General features: G+C 37.4%; 2 protein-coding genes and 1 long non-coding RNA gene across 6 annotated transcripts in view; 2 read left to right on the top strand and 1 right to left on the bottom strand.

The window, feature by feature from the left end:
- Positions 1-6092, top strand: part of LOC102983646 (translation initiation factor IF-2-like) — a 62898-nt gene extending 56806 nt beyond the window's left edge. Inside the window, exon 5 of the mRNA XM_055088480.1 lies at positions 6039-6092. The gene's annotated coding sequence lies outside the window, so the exon portion shown is untranslated. The remainder of the gene's footprint in view (positions 1-6038) is intronic.
- Positions 1-22347, bottom strand: part of HEATR5A (HEAT repeat containing 5A) — a 115151-nt gene that overhangs the window by 3500 nt on the left and 89304 nt on the right. For all 4 annotated transcript variants that reach the window (XM_028495673.2, XM_028495674.2, XM_028495672.2 and 1 more), the window contains 10 exons: positions 21279-21518; positions 19672-19853; positions 17578-17646; positions 15967-16146; positions 13974-14193; positions 10447-10695; positions 8811-8938; positions 7213-7360; positions 6071-6343; positions 4269-4493 (listed from right to left, as the gene is read on the bottom strand). In XM_028495673.2, the coding sequence (XP_028351474.1) occupies positions 4269-4493; positions 6071-6343; positions 7213-7360; positions 8811-8938; positions 10447-10695; positions 13974-14193; positions 15967-16146; positions 17578-17646; positions 19672-19853; positions 21279-21518 (1914 nt within the window). The remainder of the gene's footprint in view (positions 1-4268; positions 4494-6070; positions 6344-7212; positions 7361-8810; positions 8939-10446; positions 10696-13973; positions 14194-15966; positions 16147-17577; positions 17647-19671; positions 19854-21278; positions 21519-22347) is intronic.
- LOC102983924 (uncharacterized) lies at positions 14048-18733 on the top strand. The gene is made up of 4 exons (XR_008618642.1): positions 14048-14137; positions 17595-17683; positions 17793-18392; positions 18482-18733. It is a non-coding gene; the product is annotated as an uncharacterized lncRNA (long non-coding RNA).

Raw genomic sequence — 22347 nt, forward strand, 5'->3', positions numbered from 1 at the left:
CGTGAGCCATGGCCGCTGAGCCTGTGCATCCGGAGCCTGTGCTCCGCAACGGGAGAGGCCACAACAGTGAGAGGCCCGCGTACCACAAAAAAACAAAAAACAAACAAACAAAAAAATAATTTGAATAATTTTAAGGTAAAATAGGTGCATGGTTAACATTTTAAATTATGACATTATAAGCACTTTATATTTAATCCTCATTAGCATCATGAGGTAGGTACACTTATTTCCCCCATTTTATGGATGAGAAACTGAGGAATGGAAATTCAGTCATTTGCCCAAATCACACAGTTAGTAAGGCATTCAGTTTGATTCCAGAAAGCATACTGTTAACCATGATGCCACAGTGCTTCACATACAGCCAAGTTATTCTTAGTCATTTATAGCAACTTGAAACTACAACAGCTAGTCTGTTTAGTAAAAATGTCTTTTTATTCTCCGTAAGATAAAGTTCTCCTGGGTTCCTCTTCTCATTTCTTCTAAAATTCCCTTATTCTCCCAGCCCTGCCCAAATTCCCTTAAAACCCATTCTCTTTTACCTACAATAGATGCAAGGTTCCCTTAGCATTAAGCCCCATGGAGAGGCCTATGTGGTAAGGAACTGAGGCCTCCTGCTAACTAACAGCCAGTGAGAGACTGAGGCCTCTTACCAACAGCCATGAACGAGTCCCCTTGGAAATGGGGTCTTTTAGCTGTGACCCTGGCCAACATCTTAACAGTAACCTCAAGACAGACCTCAAGACAGAACCACCCAGCTATGCTGCTCCCCAATTCCTGACCCTCAAAAACTGTCAGGTAACAAATGTTTGTTGTTTGAGTTACTAAGTTTTGGAGCAATTTGTTATGTAGCAAATGTTTTCCCTATCATGATTCTCTGACAGACAACAGAAAACCATCTGTGTGTTTGTGTGTGTGAGAAAGAGGCAAGCTCATCATAACTCAACCTAACAACTTACGCCTATTACTTTCCATCCTTACCTCCTTTTCCTCCCTCACACTGGCAGAGGTGCATCCTTCTAAATGTGCTGTGAATTTTTTTCCTTTCTGCCTAGAAAAGGGATGCTGCTTCCCTCCCTAATAGTTCCAACTCCAACCCCATTTCCACCTTTTTTTTCCCCCATAAGCATGAACTCATACTAGAGCCTCATCTAAAAAATAGTAAAATTCCTTGACCCTGTACCTTCCTTCAGCTTTCTCGTCTCCCTGTCGAGAGGAGCCTGTACTTGATCCTTCCCCTCCCTTACTCCTCTCTAGTACCTCAACGCTGTGAGCGTGATTTCCACAGTGTATTTTATTTTATTTTATTTATTTATTTATTTATTTATTATTTTTTTTTTTTTGTGGTACGCGGGCCTCTCACTGTTGTGGTCTCTCCCGTTGCGGAGCACAGGCTCCAGATGCGCAGGCTCAGCGGCCATGGCTCACGGGCCCAGCCGTTTCGCGGCATGTGGGATCTTCCCGGACCGGGGCACGAACCCGTGTCCCCTGCATCGGCAGGCGGACTCCCAACCACTGCGCCACCAGGGAAGCCCTCCACAGTGTATTTTATACTGCTGACCACTCTAGAGTCATTAAAACTCTCTTTTCTTTGGCTTCTGTTTCTGCCTTATATTCGGAATCTCCTCCCATCTTGTTGCATAAACCCAAGTTAGGTGATTTCAACCATCCCACTGACAACTCCCAAACACATGCAGTCTAAAATCATCTCTAGCCAGACTTGCTTGAAGCCCAGACCGCTTCATGTTTCATTCCACTTGATTATCCTGTAGGCATTTCAAAATAAACTCACTATCTTCCCCTGAAAACCCTCACTTTGGTATTTCTGTTAAGGGCACCATGAACGCTCAACTCACCTTACCCCTTTCAACTCCTAAACCAAACTATCAGTAAATTCTGTTAATACTTGCTTAACATTTTAGTTTTCATCATTTCATTCCTTGTTATCGTTACTGCTACTATCTTGTCTCCAACAGTCTTGCTTTTTTCTCTATACTGCTGCCAGAGTAAGTCTTTAGAAATGCAAATCCCATCACTTTACTCCAGTTTTAAGAACACATGCCTATTAAAGGCAGCCCAAATTACCAATCATGCCAAACCTTCCATCATCTGGCCCCACTTACCATCCAACTTCCATCTCTTTACTAATCACTATTCACCACCCTCTTACTCTTTCCCCTCAAACCACATTCTCTTGTTGCTCTACTTGCTGTCCCCAAATGTACCATGCTATTTAGGTCTCCTGGTCTTAGATCAAAATGTTGCGCGAGAATCCTTTTCTATGATGTCCATGTGGAGAATGGAGAATGCTTTCTAAACCTTTAAGAAACTGTTTTGAGAAGACTCTTGTGGTAGCTACAGAGGTGTACCATTGAGCTCCCCTTCATGAGGGCAGGTGCTGCCCAGCTGTGAGGCATGTAGTCAGCTGTTAGCTCCTCAGGGTTGGCCTCAGCCCCCCGAGTTTGCCTGACTGAGATCACAGTCTTCAGGGGGCAGCCAAATCTGAGGGACTGTAGACACTGTTGTCCTATGGGAGGCACTGACAGGCAATATTCAGAGCCGCCCAGCAGGCATGCTGAGCTTTGCTGGATGCTCGGATTGCAGCTTGGCTTCTTTAGCCCAAGACTGCTTTCCCCATTCCCTTCACAGATGTTGTTCCTTAATAAGCCTCTTGCTCCCCAAACTCCATCTCAGCATGAGCTTCCAGAGAACCCTACTGTGACACTGCCTGATTCACTCAAACAGAGCTGACTACTCTAACTTTTTGCCAGTTGTCTTTTTTTTTTAAGGTTTTTTTTGATGTGGACCAATTTTAAAGTCTTTATTGAATTTGTTACAATATTGCTTCTGTTTGATGTTTTGGTTTTTTGGCCACGAGGCATGTGGGATCTTAGCTTCGCGACCAGGGATCCAACCCATACCCCCTGCACTGGAAAGCAAAGTCTTAACCACTGGACCACCAGGGAAGTCCCTATCTCCTTTTTTTTTTTTAATACTAGAAAGGCAGTGATAAATAAGACATTACTATTGCCTTCAAGGAGCTCCTATGGTATTAATCATACCTTATGGCACTAGCCTCCCCTAGCCTCCCAACTTTGGGCACAGAGCGGGTGGTCAATAAATGCTGAATTCAACTGAAACCTTTTACCATACAAAATAGAATATGGTGAATTGTGACACTGATAAACAGAACAAAGAAGGCAGGGATAGGGACTTCCCTGGTGGTCCAGTGGTTAAGAATCCAGCTCCCATGCAGGGGATGTGGGTTCAATCCCTGGTCAGGGAACTAAGATCCCACATGCCGTGGGGCAACTAAGCCTGTGTGCTGTAGAGCCCATGAGCCACGACTAGAGAGCCCTGCACGCTGCAACTACTGAGCCCACGCACTCTGGAGCCTGTGCACCACAATTAGAGGGAAACCCACACGCCGCAACAAAAGATCCCATGTGCCACAACTAAGACCTGATGCAGCCAAATAAATAAATAAATATGTTTTTTTAAAAATGTGCACCACAATTAGAGGGAAACCCACATGCCGCAACAAAAGATCCCATGTGCCACAACTAAGACCTGATGCAGCCAAATAAATAAATAAATATTTTTTTTTAAAAAGGAGATAATTTATAATATGTCTAAACACTTTTTACAATTACCATGACATAATGTTGAAAATAAGACCTACTCAACAATAACAAAAACTAAGTTTAATGTGTATTGAACATAATACTAGCTATCATTTATAGATATATGCCAGGTAAAAAGCGAGATGCTTTTCGCATATTATGTTATTGCTCTAACAGTCTCCTGCAACACAATCTCATTTTGTTAATGAGAAAACTAAGGCTCAGAGAAGTTGGATAACTTGTCTAGTCACTTAGCTAGTAGGTCCTGAAGGGACAGATCAGTCTTGTATTATATTTATAATGTATACCTTATGCAGTTTTCAGTACATTGTGCATATTAAAAAAGTTCTGTCAGCTAGACATGGATGATACTGTATTTTAAAATTAACATACTATTACATTTGAAGGTCTCTCACTGTCAACATACAGGCTGCCAGTCATTTAATTGCATTAACATTAAAGATACTAAAATGAGACCATAGATATTTTCTATCTACGATACATATCCTCTAAACAAGTATGTAGTGAATTGTGGTCTCCTTTAGGTGAGACTGAAAACATGATCAAGTAAATAGCTTATTCTCAAAAAACTGTCCCTCTTGCTTTTTAAAACAAACTGAACAACTGCTTCCAAAGAGCCTAAATTACCTGGATCCCAACAGTCAAGAACTGTTGTTAAAGCACTACGGAGAAGGTCAGTCCAAGCAGTATGGCTCTTTTCTGCTCGGGCCATGGGAGAAGATAATATTCCTTTCAGAGCCTGCAGGGAAGCTGCAACTGTTGAAGATAGCTGGCCCCCAGGTAACTTCACAGCAGTTTCTCTGAGGACTCCAATTGTGAGGTACAGTATAGTAGGGAGGATTGAGATGCTTCCTGTAATGTTTTTAAAAAACACTATTTCAGTCTATATACAGTTCCTCAAAGGAAATCACCAAATGAGTTAGATAATGTCAAAGATCTCTAGCTTTTAAGATTATTCTCCATTAGGGATTATAACTGTTAAGATAATTTAAATAACTTTAAGATTTTAAAGGTTGGATTAAATTTTGGTTATAATTGGAGATGTTATTTAAAGTATATCACAGTACCACTATCCATTGCTGTGTTGTTTTATTTGGTAGTTGACAAACATTGAATTTATTTTTACTTTTTAGTGTGGTAAAATATATGTAACAAAAAATTTACCATTTTAATCATTTTTAATAGTTCAGTGGCATTAAGTACATTCGCAATGTTGTGCAACCACTAGCACTATCCATTTGGATTTATTTTATATTAAACCCTTTTGAAGCAATTTGTAGTGAATCACTCAGTACAAAATGTTAAAGTTTCTATGGCCACTAAGTAGTTAAAAAGTCACTTTGTTTAAAGTGAAAAGGAAGAGACTAAAGCTAAAATAGTCAATCAATTTTCCCAGAGGCTATCAATAAAACTCATATCGTATAGTTTTGCCCCCAATCCTCTGCTAGTCACTTTTTCTGCTACTATTGGTATAAGACAGTATGTGAGAACAAGGAATACAGGTTTAAAAGTCAAACTGAAGCTTAAAGTCATGTTAAAAATAAGACAGCATGTAAGTTGGTCACGACACATTTAAGCAGAAATATGCTTACCAATTAAGAAGTATCTATTAAATACTGAGTCCCTATTATGTACTAGAGGATACAAAATTTCACTGGAAACAAGACATATGTCTGTATATATATTTATCTTCTCTTTCTATAATAATCAGTTACATATACCTCTATATGACACATAAAAACTATGTATCTACATATGGAAGCTACACACACAAAACAAACAAAAAAAAAAGAAAAAGAAAAACAAAACAAAACTCAATATGAGCCAGAGTTTTTAGGGAAGCCTTCACAGATGAGGTAGGGCTGGAGTTGAACTTGAAAGGAAGACAAAATTTTACAAAGGAGAGAAAGGGTGGGGTCATTTTGGATCAAGTAACACCATCGACAATAGTACAGAACAGGGATATGCATGAAGCCTCCTGGGTTTAAGGTTCACACAGAAGGAATCAGGAGGCAGTTGTACTCTGCAGAGCCTTAAACACTATATTAAAAGCATGGACTTGATTCAAAACAGAACTGGATATAATGAGAAGCTTCTGTTGTCACTGAGGCAGGGAAAGTCCATTAGATACTGTATACCAAAAAATGCCCAAGAGCTAGTAATTGCCATCAATGGGTTTACAATATTCTCAACCATGGAAGAGACTATCTATGTAAAGTACATGCTGTCTCTATATTTACTTTCACCCTTTTAGTAAAACATATTACTAGAATGTAATGTTAACCTTAGAGGATTAAAGACCATATGCAAAGCTTTGGGGGTCAGCATTTGTGTAATGAGGAAAAGATAAGCAACCATTACCTCCATTATCTATCAAAACCATTTCTCTCCTTCCAGGTCAAGTAAAGCAATCAAACACCACAACATACCTTCAGGAGAGCACACTGCAGGAAGTTCAGAGACGATAACTAATGCAGCGGAAACCAACCTACTTCCATCTTCCGACAGCATCTGCGGCTTTGTAGCTTTTACTCCTGGGCTACCTGTCAATTTAGGATTTAGCTCTGGGAGCTGTCTAACTAGAATGCATACACACAATTCCAGCGTTGCAAAGACCAAAGATTTCCCAGGCACAAGTCCTCCTGTGTCCTTTCCCTCTCCAAATTCTGGTAGGGTTTCCTTTTCAGCAGCCCCATCATCAACTAAAAGACAAAAAGAACAATGTTGAATAAATGCTTCAAGTTTGTTTTGCTTCTGGTAGATGGCAATTTAGTTCATTTCTGTTGTAGGTAACACATTTAAATGGGTGAAGTCTTGGGTCTTAAAGAATGAAAGTTATGGAGGTAAGAGTAGTTGTCTTTATTTGGACTTCTTATTGCAATGGATCAAAAGAAATCCTCGGTGACCTTCTCAGCCTTAAACTATTGTCTGGTTAACTCCTTGCTGTTAAGGTGTGAACGTGATAGCCAGAGCTCCAGCACTGACCTTACCACCTTAATACTGGTAGTGGCTGAGCAGAAAGATAGGAACTGAGGTCCCTGATGTCTTTAAGAAGCTGCCATCTCAGCCCAGGACTGCCAACTTCTGGATTTCTTTTAGATGAGAGAATAAGTCCTTGTGTTTTAAATCTACTGTTATATTGAATTTTCTGTTATATGTAGTCAAATGTAATCTTTTTTTTTTTAGTCAAATGTAATCTTAAGTGATAAACTCACCAATACCAAATTTGACTTGTAAATGAACAATTTAATCACTTTGCAAAACTTAAGTTATTAAAGAATTGTCAGTAGTTCTTTCCGTGTACTTTGGTAAACACTTAAAAGTAGGTACTCAATCAGTATAAAGAATTTTTTTCCTTTCAGGGCTGTTAAAATTCTAATTTTCCCAAGGAATAGTAGTTTAGCTACTGACAACATCCAAGCTAACATGTAGAGGTGCATGAGAGGATTTGAAGCCATACCTAGAGATTTGTACTATACACAATAGATTCTCAGAATGACATAGACACATACGCAATACTTTAAAAAATAATGATGCCGTGTGATTAATTTGGCATTATAGGAACATTCACCTTCTGCACTTCGTCTTTTCTCCTTCACATGTTCTTGAGCTGCACAGATAATCTGCCTTACCACTTCAAGAGAAGCCAGCTGAATGGAAGGTGATTCTCGGGTCAAAATTACTCGATGTAGTACATTCAACAACTCGATACCCAAGTCCTATCACAGAAAACAGGTGAGACTATATGGAAAATTACATACTTAAAAAAAAAATACCAATGTTAAATGCCATGACAAAATTCAGAGAAAGAGAATATAACAATGGTCCACAAAAAATAAAGGTGTTAGGGCAATAAATTTATGTAACACTTGCTCCACTTTAAACCAACTCCAGGTTGGTTTTTGTCCAATCTTGTGGGAGATGGCACTATGACAAAAGATTCTCACACAGGTCCTAAAGTGGGAAAACAAACAAGGAGATTTCTAAAACAAGATGAAAAATGTGGCTAAAAGTATATAAGGACTGCCATGTAGATTCCTAGATTTATATTAAGGTTTTCTAGTACTAATAAAGAATGATGGTGAAGTATGATATTAAAAGTGGGTAAGTTATTAAGCACAGAATGAATATCTCTCTAAAGAATAAAATACACTGGACAAATACTACTTCATTTTCCCTTTTTCTTTTCTATTGGTTACTCTGGTGGCCTTCTTTCATCTTTGAAAATAGTAAAACTGTCATTATGATACTTGTTTTAACATACAGAATAAACAAGCAGAAAATGTTTAAAATTTATTCAAGTACAATCCAAGTCAGGCAGGAGCCTGATTAATACTTTAAACCTAATAAACGATAGTAGTACTAAGTTAAATAACTGTCTGTATAGAAAAGAAATCATACCATCCATTTTTCTTAACATCCAAGAGTCAGTTTAATATACAATTCAATATACTGATAGTAGCTGATGCTAAGGGTGCCTGCCCAATACAGAGTTGCTCTTGGGAAAGCAGTTAAAGGAAGTGCCACTCTTTGTACAGTGATTTTTTTTTTTTTTAAAAACATCTCTATTGGAGTATAATTGCTTTACAATGTTGTGTTAGTTTCTGCTGTATCACAAAGTGAATCAGCTGTGTACAGTGATCTTTTAACCATGGTCACAACTGGGTCTGATATTAGTGTCTGACTCCACCTACAGACTAGCCAGTCGTCTCTTAAAGACTTGGATAGAGAACTCAGCCAAGAGGAATACTACGTAACTGACAATAACTATGTGAACCAAGAAGAAACTCTCTCAGGGAAATGGGGTATAAGATACAGGTATATACGAAGAGCAGGGTGCGCTGAAGCGGAAGGAGACAAAGTATGAATATAGAACCTTCCCGTCATTGCAGAAAGTTCACATGAAGAGCTGCTACACGGAGCGGCTGACCGGTGGCAGCAGAAATAAGCATGGCAGAAGCAGAAACAGAAAGTGGCAGAAAGAGGCATGACTGCTCCTGGGTCAGCACAGTTGCTGATGCCATTTCAGTTCTGAGGCCTAGCTGTGCAGTTTTTTAGTTTCCTTTTTACTTCTCCGTGTTTACTCGCTATTCACTGTAGTAACCTGGACATGTTTCTGTTCCTGTTCCTTGAATTGTACAGAAGCCAAACAAAAAAACAAGAAATCACCTGATCACTGCCAATTTTAGATCTGGGCCAAGGAACATCTAGAAGGGCCTGTAACGCATGTAAACAAGCAGTAATGCTTTCCATGGTTGCATCTGAACGTAAGGAACACAGAAATTCCACACTGATTCCTGTAGAAAGCAGAAAAAGAGAACGAGGCTTCTTTGAGATTCTTAGTTTATGAAGTTAAATAATTTTCTATTTTGATAAGATATACAAATAAACTTAGCAAAAAGGTAATGCAAATAAACCACATGAATTTAAGACTAAACAAGTGATTAAGGCAATCTCTTAATAGTTTGTTTTTATCAACATGTACACAAATAATAATCTCAATTAGGCTTGCGCACTACTGCAAAAATTACAATAAAATTGCACCAGAGAATTTAACATGTAGAGTTTCATAACTTTATTTTGACTAAAATTTATTGAGTGATTACCATGTATCAGGCATTGCACTTTAAGTATATCATTTCACTCTCACACTATCTGAGGAAGTAGGTACTATTATTACCACTCCTTTTAAGCACATAGAGCTTAAATAGTTTGCTGAAGGTCCATTACAATGGGGCACACCAAGAATTTGAACTGAGGTAATTGTACTGCATAGCTTATGCCCTGCCAATCTTCATTATATAAAAGTTCATTGTTATCTTTTAAAATTTTTTTATTTTTAAAATTTATTTATTTATTTATTTGGCTGCACTGGGTCTTCATTGCCTCATGTGGGATCTTTGTTGCAGCATGCAAACTCTTAGTTGCGGCACGTGGGACCTAGTTCCCTGACCAAACTAGGGACCGGACCTGGGCCCCCTGCATTGGGAGCGCCGAGTCTTAGCCACTGGACCACCAGGGAAGTCCTAAAAGTTTGTTTTTAGAAAGCTCTCATCTCAAGGCAAGCGAAAACAAAATTTTAACATACCCAAGGATATAAGAAATCCGGTCATGTTTGGCCTGGTAAGGAATAACAGAAGCTCTATGAACCATAAACCTTACTTAATTTAATCACTTGCCTTTATAACTCTCACATGTCATTTAAATCAATAACTTATTTATAGGTAATGATCTAGTAAGTTGTTTCCTCAGAACAAGGTTAAGTATGAAAAACATTTATTCTAGAAACTCACTGTACCTAGAAAGATACTTCACTTTAAAAATGAAGTTCCAGGAAAGCCAAAAAATGGGTTTAACTTCAAAAATGTAAAAATCTCATTTATCTTTGACCTTAAATATTTGTTTGCAATTGTGTACCTGTGAGTATGCTTTCCTGAACCTTGCAATCCTTGAGAATGGGGAGGAGGACACAACTCAATATATTGTTATTTTTTATATACTGAGAAATTCAGAACATTTGTAGACCCTACATGGGTCTTTTAAAAAGCCTGTGGAAAGAACTAGGCTTCTTTTGCAAATTTTACATACATTCAACTCAATGCTAAAGCCAGCCTGTAATGGCATTCTAGACTTAATGAAATTTGCAATTTTATAAGATGTATACAAGCTTACTCACTTGTATACATCAAGGCTATCACTAATGCCTAATAAAGAATGAAGTAATAGCCACCAAGAGCTGACAGGCAGGGGGCACAATTCAAGAAAAACTCTGTAGGGTCAGAAGCTAGTAAGGTCTTTTACTGACCTAAAATAAGATGGATTCTCTCAGTGTAGACATCCTCAGGGGACTTTACTGGAGCCCCAGATGATGACCCCTGACACATGGAAGTTGGTGTTACAGGCCTTGAGAGATTAGGTGCTCCCTCATCTGGGTCAGCAACAACGAAGCCTGTGCTTGTAAGCCACAGTGCTGTAGCATGGAGGATAAACGCCCAGGAGTTGTAATAATGCGATTTTGTGTTTTCACTAGTCTCTGCTGTGTAGAAAGCACCACCTACAAAAAAGGGAAAGCAAAGTTTCAGGAGGAATAAACGAAGAGATTAGCTCACACTACATTTTCCCTTTTATCAATTACAAGATATAGACCATTTCCATCATCCCAAAAGTTCCTTTGTGACCCTTTCCAGTCAGTCCCCTACACCTTAAGGCAACTACTTTTTTTTTTAAATTTATGTATCTATTTATTTATTATTATTTTTTTGGCTGCATTGGGTCTTCGTGGCTGCGTGCGGGGTTTCTCTAGTTGAGGTGAGCGGGGGCTACTCTTCATTGCAGTGTGTGGGCTTATTGCCGTGGATTCTCTTGCTGCACAGCACAGGCTCTAGGCACACGGGCTTCAGTAGTTGTGGCACAAGGGCTCAGCAGTTGTGGCTCGCACGCTTTAGAGCGCAGGCTCAGTAGTTGTGGCACACAGGCTTATTAGTTGCTCCTCGGCATGTGGGATCTTCCCGAACCAGGGCTCAAACCCGTGTCCCCTGCGCTGGCAGGCAGACTCTTAACCACTGTGCCACCAGAGAAGCCTGGCAACTACGTTTTGACTTTTATCACCACAGACGTTTTGCCTGTGCTTGGACTTCACAGAAATGGAAAAATATCCAGTATGCACTTGTTTGTGACTGAGGATTTTTTTTAAATAAATTTATTTATTTTATTTATTTATTTTTGGCTTCATTGAGTCTTCGTTGCTGTGCGCGGGCTTTCTCTAGTTGCGGTGAGTGGGGGCTACTCTTCGTCGCGGTGCATGAGCTTCTCTTGCTGCGGTGGCTTCTCTTGCTGCGGAGCACGGGCTCTAGGCACGCGGGCTCAGTAGTTGTGGCTCACAGGCTCTAGAACGCAGGCTCAGTAGTTGTGGCGCACGGGCTTAGTTGCTCCGCGGCATGTGGGATCTTCCCGGACCGGGGCTCGAACCTGTGTCCCCTGCATTAACAGGCGGATTCTTAACCACCACGCCACCAGGGAAGCCCGTTTTTTTATGTTGGCCATTTAAAAAGTTTTTATTCGGGACTTCCCTGGTGGCGTGGTGGTTAAGAATCCGCCTGCCAATGCAGGGGACACGGGTTCGAGCCCCGATCGGGAAGATCCCACATGCCGTGGAGCAACTAAGCCTGTGCGCCACAACTACTGAGCCTGTTTGCCACAACTACTGAAGCCTGCACACCTAGAGCCCATGCTCCAAAACAAGAGAAGCCACCGCAATGAGAAGCCCACACACCGCAAGGAAGAGTAGCCCCCGCTCGCCGCAATTAGAGAAAGCCCGCACACAGCAACCAAGACGCAACACAGCCAAATAAATAAATAAAAATAAATAAATAATTTTAAAAAAGTTTTTATTGAATTTGTTACAATACCGCTTCTGTATCATGTTTCGAGTTTTTTTGGCTACTAGGCATGTGGGATCTTAGCTCCCCAACCAGGGATCAAACCTGCACCCCCTGCATTGGAAGGCGAAGTCTTAACCACTGGATCACTAGGGGAAATCCCTGTGACTAAGTTTTTGCTTAACAATGTTTTCAGAGATTCATTCATGCTGCTATGTTACCAATATTTTGTTATCAATGATTTTACTTCTCCTGAGCATACAACTGTTGGGTCACAGGGCTGATGTATCCTTACAACTTTGTAAGAAATTTACAGGCTAATTCTTAACATTTTATTTTTAATCACAAAATATTTAAAAAAAATATGTGATGTGTATATGCGTGTTTAGAAGGTGAAAGATATACAGGATCTGAAGAGAAACCAGAGTATGTGTATGCATGTATAAAACACCTATTTACCTATCTCCAAGATTAACATTTTGCCTTTCTTAAATCTCTTTCTTAAAAAACAAACAAAAAAACCCCTAAAACTTTGTACACCACTAATTCTTGCCCCTCCTTTTGTAACCACTTTCCTCAAGTCACTGTGAATCACTCTCCTTATGGTCTTACACTTTCACTCTAGACGTTTGTATTCATAAATAATAGATGCTGTTATTTCTTGTGTGAGTTTACTTAAAAGCCTCATACTGTGTATCCTTTTTAAACTTGCTTTCCCCCCAACACTACGTTTTAATGATTTATGTGTCATTAACATTTGCTGATAAATTATGTCAATAAATCAGTTTATTTCCATTTTGTTTCCATTTTTAATGCTATTGAAAGGTACAAAGTACAATAAACACTCCACATATCTCTTTGTGTATAATTCCAGTTAAAATTCTAACAGAACTTGATAGGCTGACCCTAAAATTCATAGGAAAGAGTAAAAAAAATAATAGCCATTTTGGAATAACATGAAGATTAAAAGCAGCTACCAAATATCCAGTCCATAAAATGCAATATTAATAACTGACTATAAAATTATATCCCTAAGGGAATCTAAAAAAGAGTAGATATATGTATATGTATAACTGATTCACTTTGCTGTACAGCAGAAACTAACACAACATTGTAAAGCAACTACACTCCAATAAAAATTAATTTTTAAATTTTTAAAAATTAAAAAATAAAATTTGATCCCTATCCTCATTCCACACACACAATATAAATTCTAGCTGGACTAAAGTCCAAAATGTAAAAAGCAAAACTGTAAAGCTTATATTTCTTTATGACCTTAAGTTACAAAGAAGTATCAGGCACTATACAAAAACCATAAACAACTGATTATATTACTTTTAAAAACGTAAAAGAAAGAGCAAACTACAGGCTGAGAGAAGATACCTGCAAGATATGGAATCACAAAGGAAGAGTATTAAACATATGTAAAGGATTAATAAGTCAGTAAGAAAATGTCAAAGACTCAGTAGAAAATGGGCAAAGATTATGACTAGGTGACTTATGGAAAAAGAAACTTAAACGTCCCATAAACTGATAAAAAAAAGATTCCCAATCAAGGAAATAAACCAATGAAACTCTTTCATACTCCTCAGATTGGCAAAAATTATTAACAATGATAACATATAATGATGGGAAGATGTAGAAAAACAGAAGCATGTTGCTGTTTGTATGTAATGTATGTTGTTTGTATGCAATGTATATTGCACATACATTGTTGTAACCACTTTGGAGAGCGATTTGGCAGTGTCTTGTGAGGTAAGACGAGCATGCCTTATGACTTAGAGATTCAACTTCATGGCCTCCACCCTGAAGCAACTCTCCCGTGCTTATTCTATGAATGAAAATTATTCTGGGAAAATGTTTCAGATAAACATTACCTGCTAACAGAGAAATTTTGAAAATACATGTTATTGACTGTCATTCTAGGGATTATGTAAATATTTCCCCCCCTTACCTTCAACAGGAAGCTGGGAGGCAAATTCTGAAGGCAAAGTTAGGAGAGCAAAATCCTGAAGCGCAGCAAGCCAGAGCCTACTTAATGTGCCAAGATCTGCGTGGACTAAGTCAAGCAGCCCATCTGATGAAATCGACCCGTTTCCGACACTCTCTTCTGAACAGGTAGTCTTCAAAGGTTGTTTGTGGTTTTTATGTCTTTCTACAGCAATTATGTAGACCTGTATAAAGGTTACTTTATAAATAGGAAAATCTCGTACCCACTGAAAAGGTGTTACAATATTTTTATCTTGCTGAAGAGGCAGACTTACCTTGAGCCTGCCTCCTGGACTTAAAATGCATTGTGATACCAAGAAGGTATACATGTGTAACCACACACACAAAACTAGGGTAGAAAGATCCAAAAGCATTATCTTCAGTGAGATATATTAGGGATAATAAACATTTGACAAATATGCTGCCACCTTGCAGTTTACAACCATGACAGCTATAATTAAATGATCACGGCACTCTTTTTCACTAAGCCTGGACATGGCCTTGTAATCCATTTCAACATATGGCTACAGGCAGCCATCTCTGAATTGAAATAAGATGAGTATCTTCTTTCAATGTTACCACTAAATCACTATAAAAAGAAGATGAATATCTTCTTTCAATGTTACCACTAAATCACTATAAAAAGTTTAACTATATAGATTTAACATGGACTATAGAATGTTAAAGTATTCAACATAGTACATAATGTGTACTCTCTTTATCCATAACTCCAAAATCCAAAAAGCTCTGAAAAATCTAAGTTTGTAGGCAAATCAATCTGGTGGCAAAACACAAAAAAATTTATGTGAAGCTATTTATACAGTGTGAATATTCAAACATTTCACACAGATATATTAAAGTGTTTGATTATACATTCTATGGTATTGTTCCAGACATCCTAGATGGATACATGAAATATGCATCCAAATTTTAAATCCCAAATATATCTGGCTCCAAGGATTTCAGATAATTATGGACCTCAATTACATGGAACTTGTTGGCTAGTCATTACTTTCACTAAGGAGAGAATAGGAGAAAGTAATGGCTTAGGCAAGAGTATAGAGTTTCAAATTATTACAAAGAACACTACATAAGCACAGAGTAATTTATAAAATAGGTTACAGAAATTACAGAATCTCTGCTCTACTAAAAGCATACGTTTAAAGCATTTAGAGTTGACTGTTAAAGATCATTAGATCCAACTTATTAAATCTAGGCAGAAATACTTCCTGAGATTTGTTAACACTAAATAATGACAAAAATAGACACTTTATAATCTTCTGATTTTAATTAGCCCTACTGAAGGGAAACCCTTTCTTATATGTTGGTTAATTCTCTCAGTTGCAATCTGAGACTATATACTTCATTAAAGTGATATATGAACCAAGACTGGCCAAGTCTGGTAACTGCTGAAGCTGGACGACAGGTATATATGAGTTCATTGTACTATTCTATTCACTTTTGTATATGTGTAAACATTTCCATCGTAAATTTAAAAATTATATAGCTTTCTTCCTGATTAGAAAAGTAAATAAAGAACAGTTAAGCACTTCCCTCTAAGATTTCTCTAATCTTAGGAAATAAAACAACTTAATATTCAAGTCACTTTATGAAAGAGCACTAACAAATATTAACATATGTGTTATAGAGTTGATAGAATATATGAGCAAACCCACATTTCCAATAATTCAGGTTTTAATAAAAGTTGATTTCCACTGGCTATTATTAAAGTCTCTCATGACTGCCCCTGCTTAAAGCAGCAGATAACAGACAACAGAGGGCACTTTAGAATCCTTGGCCAAAATATCAATTAGCATATAAATACATCTCATGTTGAAAGTCTTCTGTTAACCTTAAACATAGACTTATTTGTGTTTTAAATAGCTAACTTCAGTTTATGGCCTAAGATGTTTATTAACAACTTCCAAAATTCTAGTCATAAATTGAGAAGTACTAACCTCTGCCCAGGCTTTTAGCACAGCTAAGATCTCCATGGTAGAAGCACTTTCATTATATAAGTGACTTAGAGCTTCTTTTCCAACCTGAATTTTTGTTAATGATGCAACAAGCAACTGATGAACTCTTCGGAGATCATTAAGGTCACTTACAACTCCACTTGCTATCCAGGCGCTACAAACCTAGTTTTTTAAGAAAATCAAAGGTTATATTTAAAAATTATAAACACCCCCTTTGTGAGTTCAGCAAAGCTCACCCATATCTCAGGAATCTGGTCATTGAAATCATCTTGCTATCAAGAAGCCCCAAGGGATACTGGTGATAATGATAGTCAAAGCCAGCATTTCAAAAGGGAATGAAGTCTTAAGGTTGAAGAAAAGAAACTGTGCTAATAAGTATATAAATCAGAGTTTCAGATGTTATTAACACAGTGAAATTAAGCCATGAAAGGCATCACTTTCATAAATGTTTGGATTAACATTTGAATTATATCTCCAATCTTGACTATTTCATCTTATTATTTTAAAATCAGCATTAATTGCATGGTTAATTATTTTATCTTTCTTGAAAGATAAATTACCTACCATTTAAACCTCAATGAAGATTTTGATTCTTTTGAAGATATTTTTAATTTTAAAAACAAAACATCATTAATAATTCTCCAATTCAAAAAGTTTACTCAATTATCAGACGTTATCTATAAAGGTTTTCCTGGGTGTCACCATATTTCTCTTTTACTACAGAAAACTTATTTTTCTTTTATTATATATTTATTTAGTTTGCATCTCATTTCACAAAAGATTTCAAGTGGCTTACAGCGAGAACACATATAATAAAATGATGATAAATTAGACTTAGGACAACAGTTAACACACTTCTATGAACATCTGGAGGCTCTCAAACATTTCCTAAATACAAATGAATTTAGAATTTTGAAAATACTGAGTAAAATTATAATTAATTTAATTCACATCAGTTCTGCTTTTAATTATTTCAGGCCATTCAGGTCTGGATATTGAATGTCTGACAACCACACCAAGAAAAGCAACTATTTAAAACTGTATATTATATGGCTCTGAGCTATATGAAAAAAAGCTCAACCTCACTTGAAATACAAATCTAAACTATCCTGAGATACCCTTTTTACTCCATCATATACACAAAAATCTAAGTTGACAACTCACAACGCTGCTGAGACTTTGGGGAAATAGGCACTTGCATACAGTGCTGGTAGGAGTTTAAACTGGTAAACTCCTGTAATATACTCTTTAACCCAGCAATTCAATTTTAGGGAATTTATCTCACAGATATGCTTAGACGCAGTGAAATGACCTATGCAGAAAGAAGGTCATTCACTGCAGCAGTATCCATAATAGCAAAAGACGAAAAAACCCGTATTTCCATCACTAGGGAGCTGGTGACATACCCATATATTGGATTACCATGCAGTTATGAGAAAGAAAAAGTTCTCTAAACTTAAAAAGTAAAGGAAAAGGGGCAACTGAGATTAATGGTTAGACAGCTATAACGTAGAACCTTGGTATCAAATACTAACTGGAGAGCTGCTTCCTAAGAGAGGGTTTTTCTTAAAATTTATCTTTTTAACCATTTACCTGACATGCTTTGGCAGTGACATCAGGTGGTGTCTCTGAGGTGAAGGCTGGTCTAAGTGCCGCTCCTACCTGGCAAGAAATTACAGGCTCATTCAAGCATCAAAAAGTAAGATAGCACAAACTTTTTCTTTTTAATGTTATTTTAAAATTAGTTTTTTTAAAAATTAGTTATTTATACTAGGTATTATGAACACCTTTTGTTTTTGCCTGCCCAGTATATCTTCCCGTTTTTAGCTAAGTGCATCCAAGTTTTCCTTTGGGGAAATTTCTCTCCACAACTCTCAGCCCCTGTTGTTGCTATGGAGTTGTGAGTACTGTCTGGCTCCAGGAACCCACACTGGGATAATGAAAGCTCTCCTGAAGACATTTGCTAGGAGTACTAGAAAAGAAGCGCTCTCTTTAAAAGACTCTGGATGCTAAGAGAGCCATCTCTTACCACTAAGAGAGCCATCTTGATACCATCTTGATACCACTTGGAAAGGGCAAACTTGAGAATAAAGCCAGTGCAGAAGAAAGCAGAGCCAACTAAGGTTCCTGAAAACAATTTTCCTTTTCTGCTTAAGTGAGTGGTAATTTTATTTCTATCATTTGCAATTTTAAGAGGATTAAAAATATAACAGAGCTCCCCTTAAGTTGAATTATAATATTTTAGTCTAATGTGATTAGTTGTATCTAACTCCTGTCCCTTCCTTTTGCTCTTTCCCTAAACACACATTACCTGCTGGGAAGATGTGATGGAGCCTGCTGACCAACTGGTGAACTGCTCTGGATTCCCTAACTGCCAGCCATCAGAAGCTGCCTTTAAATCATGAGAGGTATCCTTGGATGAATGCTACTGAAGGATTACATGTGATGTGTGTGATATAATATGTGATGATTTTGTTATCTTCCTTGTTCCTCCTAGGCTGCTCAATGCACCAGTCAAAAAAACATCAGTTAAAAAGCTTACAGGGCATCCCTGGTGGCGCAGTGGTTGAGAATCTGCCTGCTAATTCAGGGGACACGGATTCGAGCCCTGGTCTGGGAGGATCCCACATGCCACGGAGCAACTAGGCCCGTGAGCCACAACTACTGAGCCTGCGCTCCGCAACAAGAGAGGCCGCGATAGTGAGAGGCACGTGCACCGCGATGAAGAGTGGCCCCCGCTTGCCACAAGTAGAGAAAGCCCTCGCACAGAAACGAAGACCCAACACAGCCAAAAATAAATAAATAAATAAATTAAAAAAAAAAAAAAAAAAGCTTACAGAACCAGTAATAGAAACCTGAATTCTTTTCCAACTCTAGGGGGAAAAAAGGAAGTTATATCTAGACTAGGAGTAATAATTTGAAGATGAAACCGGCATGTAGCCTAAATGGAATGTTTATTAATGATTTGGTGTTATCTTAGCTTATTTGGATATTTTGTAAAGAATTTCATTATCAAAGTCCTTTGGACTTCCCTGGTGGCGCAGTGGTTAAGAATCCTCCTGCCAATGCAGGGGACGCAGGTTCGAGCCCTGGTCCAGGAAGATCCCACATGCCACGGAGCAGCTACGCCTGTGCGCCACAACTACTGAGCCTGTGCTCTAGAGCCCACGTGCCGCAACTACTGAAGCCCGCGTGCTCTAGGGCCAGCGTGCCGCAACTACTGAAGCCCGCATGCCTAGAGCCAGTGCTCCGCAACGAGAAGCCACTGCAATGAGAAGCCTGTGCGCTGCAACAAAGAGTAGCCCCCGCTCGCAACAACTAGAGAAAGCCCGCACACAGCAATGAAGACCCAACACAGCCAAAAATAAATAAAATTTAAAAAAAAAAGAACAATACCTATCCCATAGGGTTATTGTTAGTAAATGAATGTTAATTTTTTTAAAAGCCCTTTATTCCCCCAAAATTACCAAAAAGGTTTTAATTATGAAAATTAACCTTTAGTGTTATAAAAGACCTGTTTTATGTATTATTTTGCTTTTACATGAAGATTTCTTCTTTAAACATATACTGATTATACTGGTGATATATTAGCAGAGATACATAATCATTTACGTATTAAAAGGTGACATACCAATTAGTTTCACAGACTTTTAATAATAATAAAATTCTCTAGTAGAAAGAGCTTACATTGGCTTGATACTGTTCCAGAATCACATGACCTGGAAACTCTGGTTCTGGAATAGCTGCAAATCGCCGAATAACAACTAACAGTGTTTCAAGGCCAGAAAGACGGAGCTGATCACTGTGATCTGTGGCAGCCATAAAAGCCATGCGAATTAAGTCAGCAAGATGTAGCACCAAAAAGTCATCTGCAATATTAAAAAATATGTATCTTATTAAGAAAAAGAATACGCTGGAACTAAGATTTATGTTAAGTGATAATTTTTCCTCCTTTTAATTTCATAAACTAGACTTTCTTTTAAGTACTTTTGATTTGATTTACATTTTACTGTTTGTTAAATACAGACTTTAAAGCTGGCTTTACTGCACCAGTGCAAATACTCACATACAAACAACTATCCCAAAGCAAGTAATTATACAGCTATTCAAAAACAAAGGCAGAATTAGCATCCTTTAAAAGAGTACTAATAGTACCTTCAATAAAAATTTTGTTCAGAATTTCTGATAAAAGTACATTAGAAGGTACTTAGGAGACTTTGGGTTTTGATGAATTAGGCGGTAATTTAATCATCCTCTTTACATCAAGTTGAGGCTAAAAGACTTAATGTCCCTTTAAAAAAAGTTTTATGTGGTTCTTTATATGGACTACATTACCTTACTTTTTTGCGTGTCCTGCCGCACACACAAATGATGGGAGCATAAAAATATTTCTAGCTGTGAAATTATAAATGATAATTCCTTTCACGCCTATAACATATTCTTTGGTATAATAATTCTACTGGGGAGAGACATAAGACAATCATTTAACACTGTTCCAACAATAAAATGTTTACAGGTACAACTAACCTTTACCTAAAAAATATGTGAGACTAATTCAAAGAAGTATACTAGTTATAGGTCACACTGAAGAAACCAACTCATCTTAGTAAGTGCCAATTACAGTTTTAATTGGGAGCACAGGAGTCAGTAAGCACCTATAATACACTAATTTTATACCTATCAGAATAGTGCTCATCACAAATAAGAGACTCAATAAATGCTTGCTTGAAAAACAATTAAAATAGAAATACCTAATTCATACTCTCAGACTGACAATAACAACATCTTGCCTTATGATTCTTTTGTCAGGTAAAGAATATTTCCAAGGCACTGAGACATGAGTATTGAGTCTTTGAACATATGTGCTTAAGTGATTTTTAAAAATTAGACATTAAACCATAACCCACATGCATTTAGGTAAAAATAATAAAACTGAACAATAAAAGGTCAAAATGGTCTTACAACTTGGTTTACTTTACATTGAGATAGACTTAAATGTTTTCTAGGTAATATCCTTGAAACCAAAATAATCTATGAGCAAAACTGCTCTAAGTTACAATTCAGAATATAAAATTTAGAAAATAAAATTTGGGAACTAGCTAATGTACATACTACTTTCCAAGAACATGACTATTCTCTATAAACTTAATATATCACATATGTCCACTAAACAAAAGTGAATGCGAATTTAAGAAGTTTAATCATTAAAAATGTATTTGAACATTAAAAATATACTATAGGCAGACAGCATTTCAATGTATATCATTTGGTCTTTTCATTATTATGCCACTTACTTCTTGAATCCCTTTTTTTCATTTCTTGTGCTAAAGCGATGTCAAAATGTGCACTGTGTGCATTCTCACACTGGTTAATTATCCTGCAGACACATTCAGCAGCAAAGACTCTTGTAGCCCATCGCGGATTGGTAAAAGGATGAGGTCTGCCATCATTTCTGATGGTCAGAACTGAAGCATCATCCCCTTTATCTCCTTCCTCTTCTTGCATTGTATCCACACAAGTTACAGTTGTAAAATCTTTTATCAAGGGAGAATACACATAATTACAATCAGTTGGAAGATATATTTATAAAGGGACACAATGACTTCAAGTACAGACTAGAATTACTGTTGATCAAAATGACTACTAATAACAGTGGTATCTAAAGAAATGCTAAAAAAACTATTCTTAAAAAATGACAAAGTTGTTAAATTATATTTAAAGTGAAAACTGAACATGATACTAGAATAATTATCAATCCCCTGTATGTAGATGAATATACTTAAGGAAGCTCAGAATTCCCTAGTAGGGAGTGTGGTGGATAGAACTAGAGATGTTGTTTTAACACTGAATGAATTGAATGAATTTAAGAAGGTTCCTGAACCCACTAAAAATGTCCAAAAATGTTTTTCTCAGGACAGACCCATTGTAATTACAGTCTCCAATTGTCCTGATGGCCAGAGCCATTAAGTAGTAAATTATTTCCCCTTAATATTATACTAACTGCTAACTTATTAACTCTGTTTAACTCGACTTAAATTGGAACTTATGCTATAAAACAAACCAACTTGCTTTTCTTAAATTATCTTGTATGTCAACATTTTTTGAGTGTGATACAATAGATAGCAATGATGTTACAAATAAAGTTAAGGCAAACTCCTGTCTTAAAACTGAGAAGTAAACAGAGACTGAAATGTGTGTTTTCCTAATAAGAAGGGATAGAGGCAAACTACAAAGGATAAAGAATAAATGGTGAAATAAAACTGAGCTATTGAAAATTTTTAAAAAGATACGTAAGGGCTTCCCTGGTGGCGCAGTGGTTGGGAATACGCCTGCCAATGCAGGGGACACTGGTTTGAGCCCTGG

This window comes from Physeter macrocephalus, chromosome 11, assembly GCF_002837175.3.
Source record: "Physeter macrocephalus isolate SW-GA chromosome 11, ASM283717v5, whole genome shotgun sequence".
Lineage (NCBI taxonomy): Eukaryota > Metazoa > Chordata > Mammalia > Artiodactyla > Physeteridae > Physeter > Physeter macrocephalus.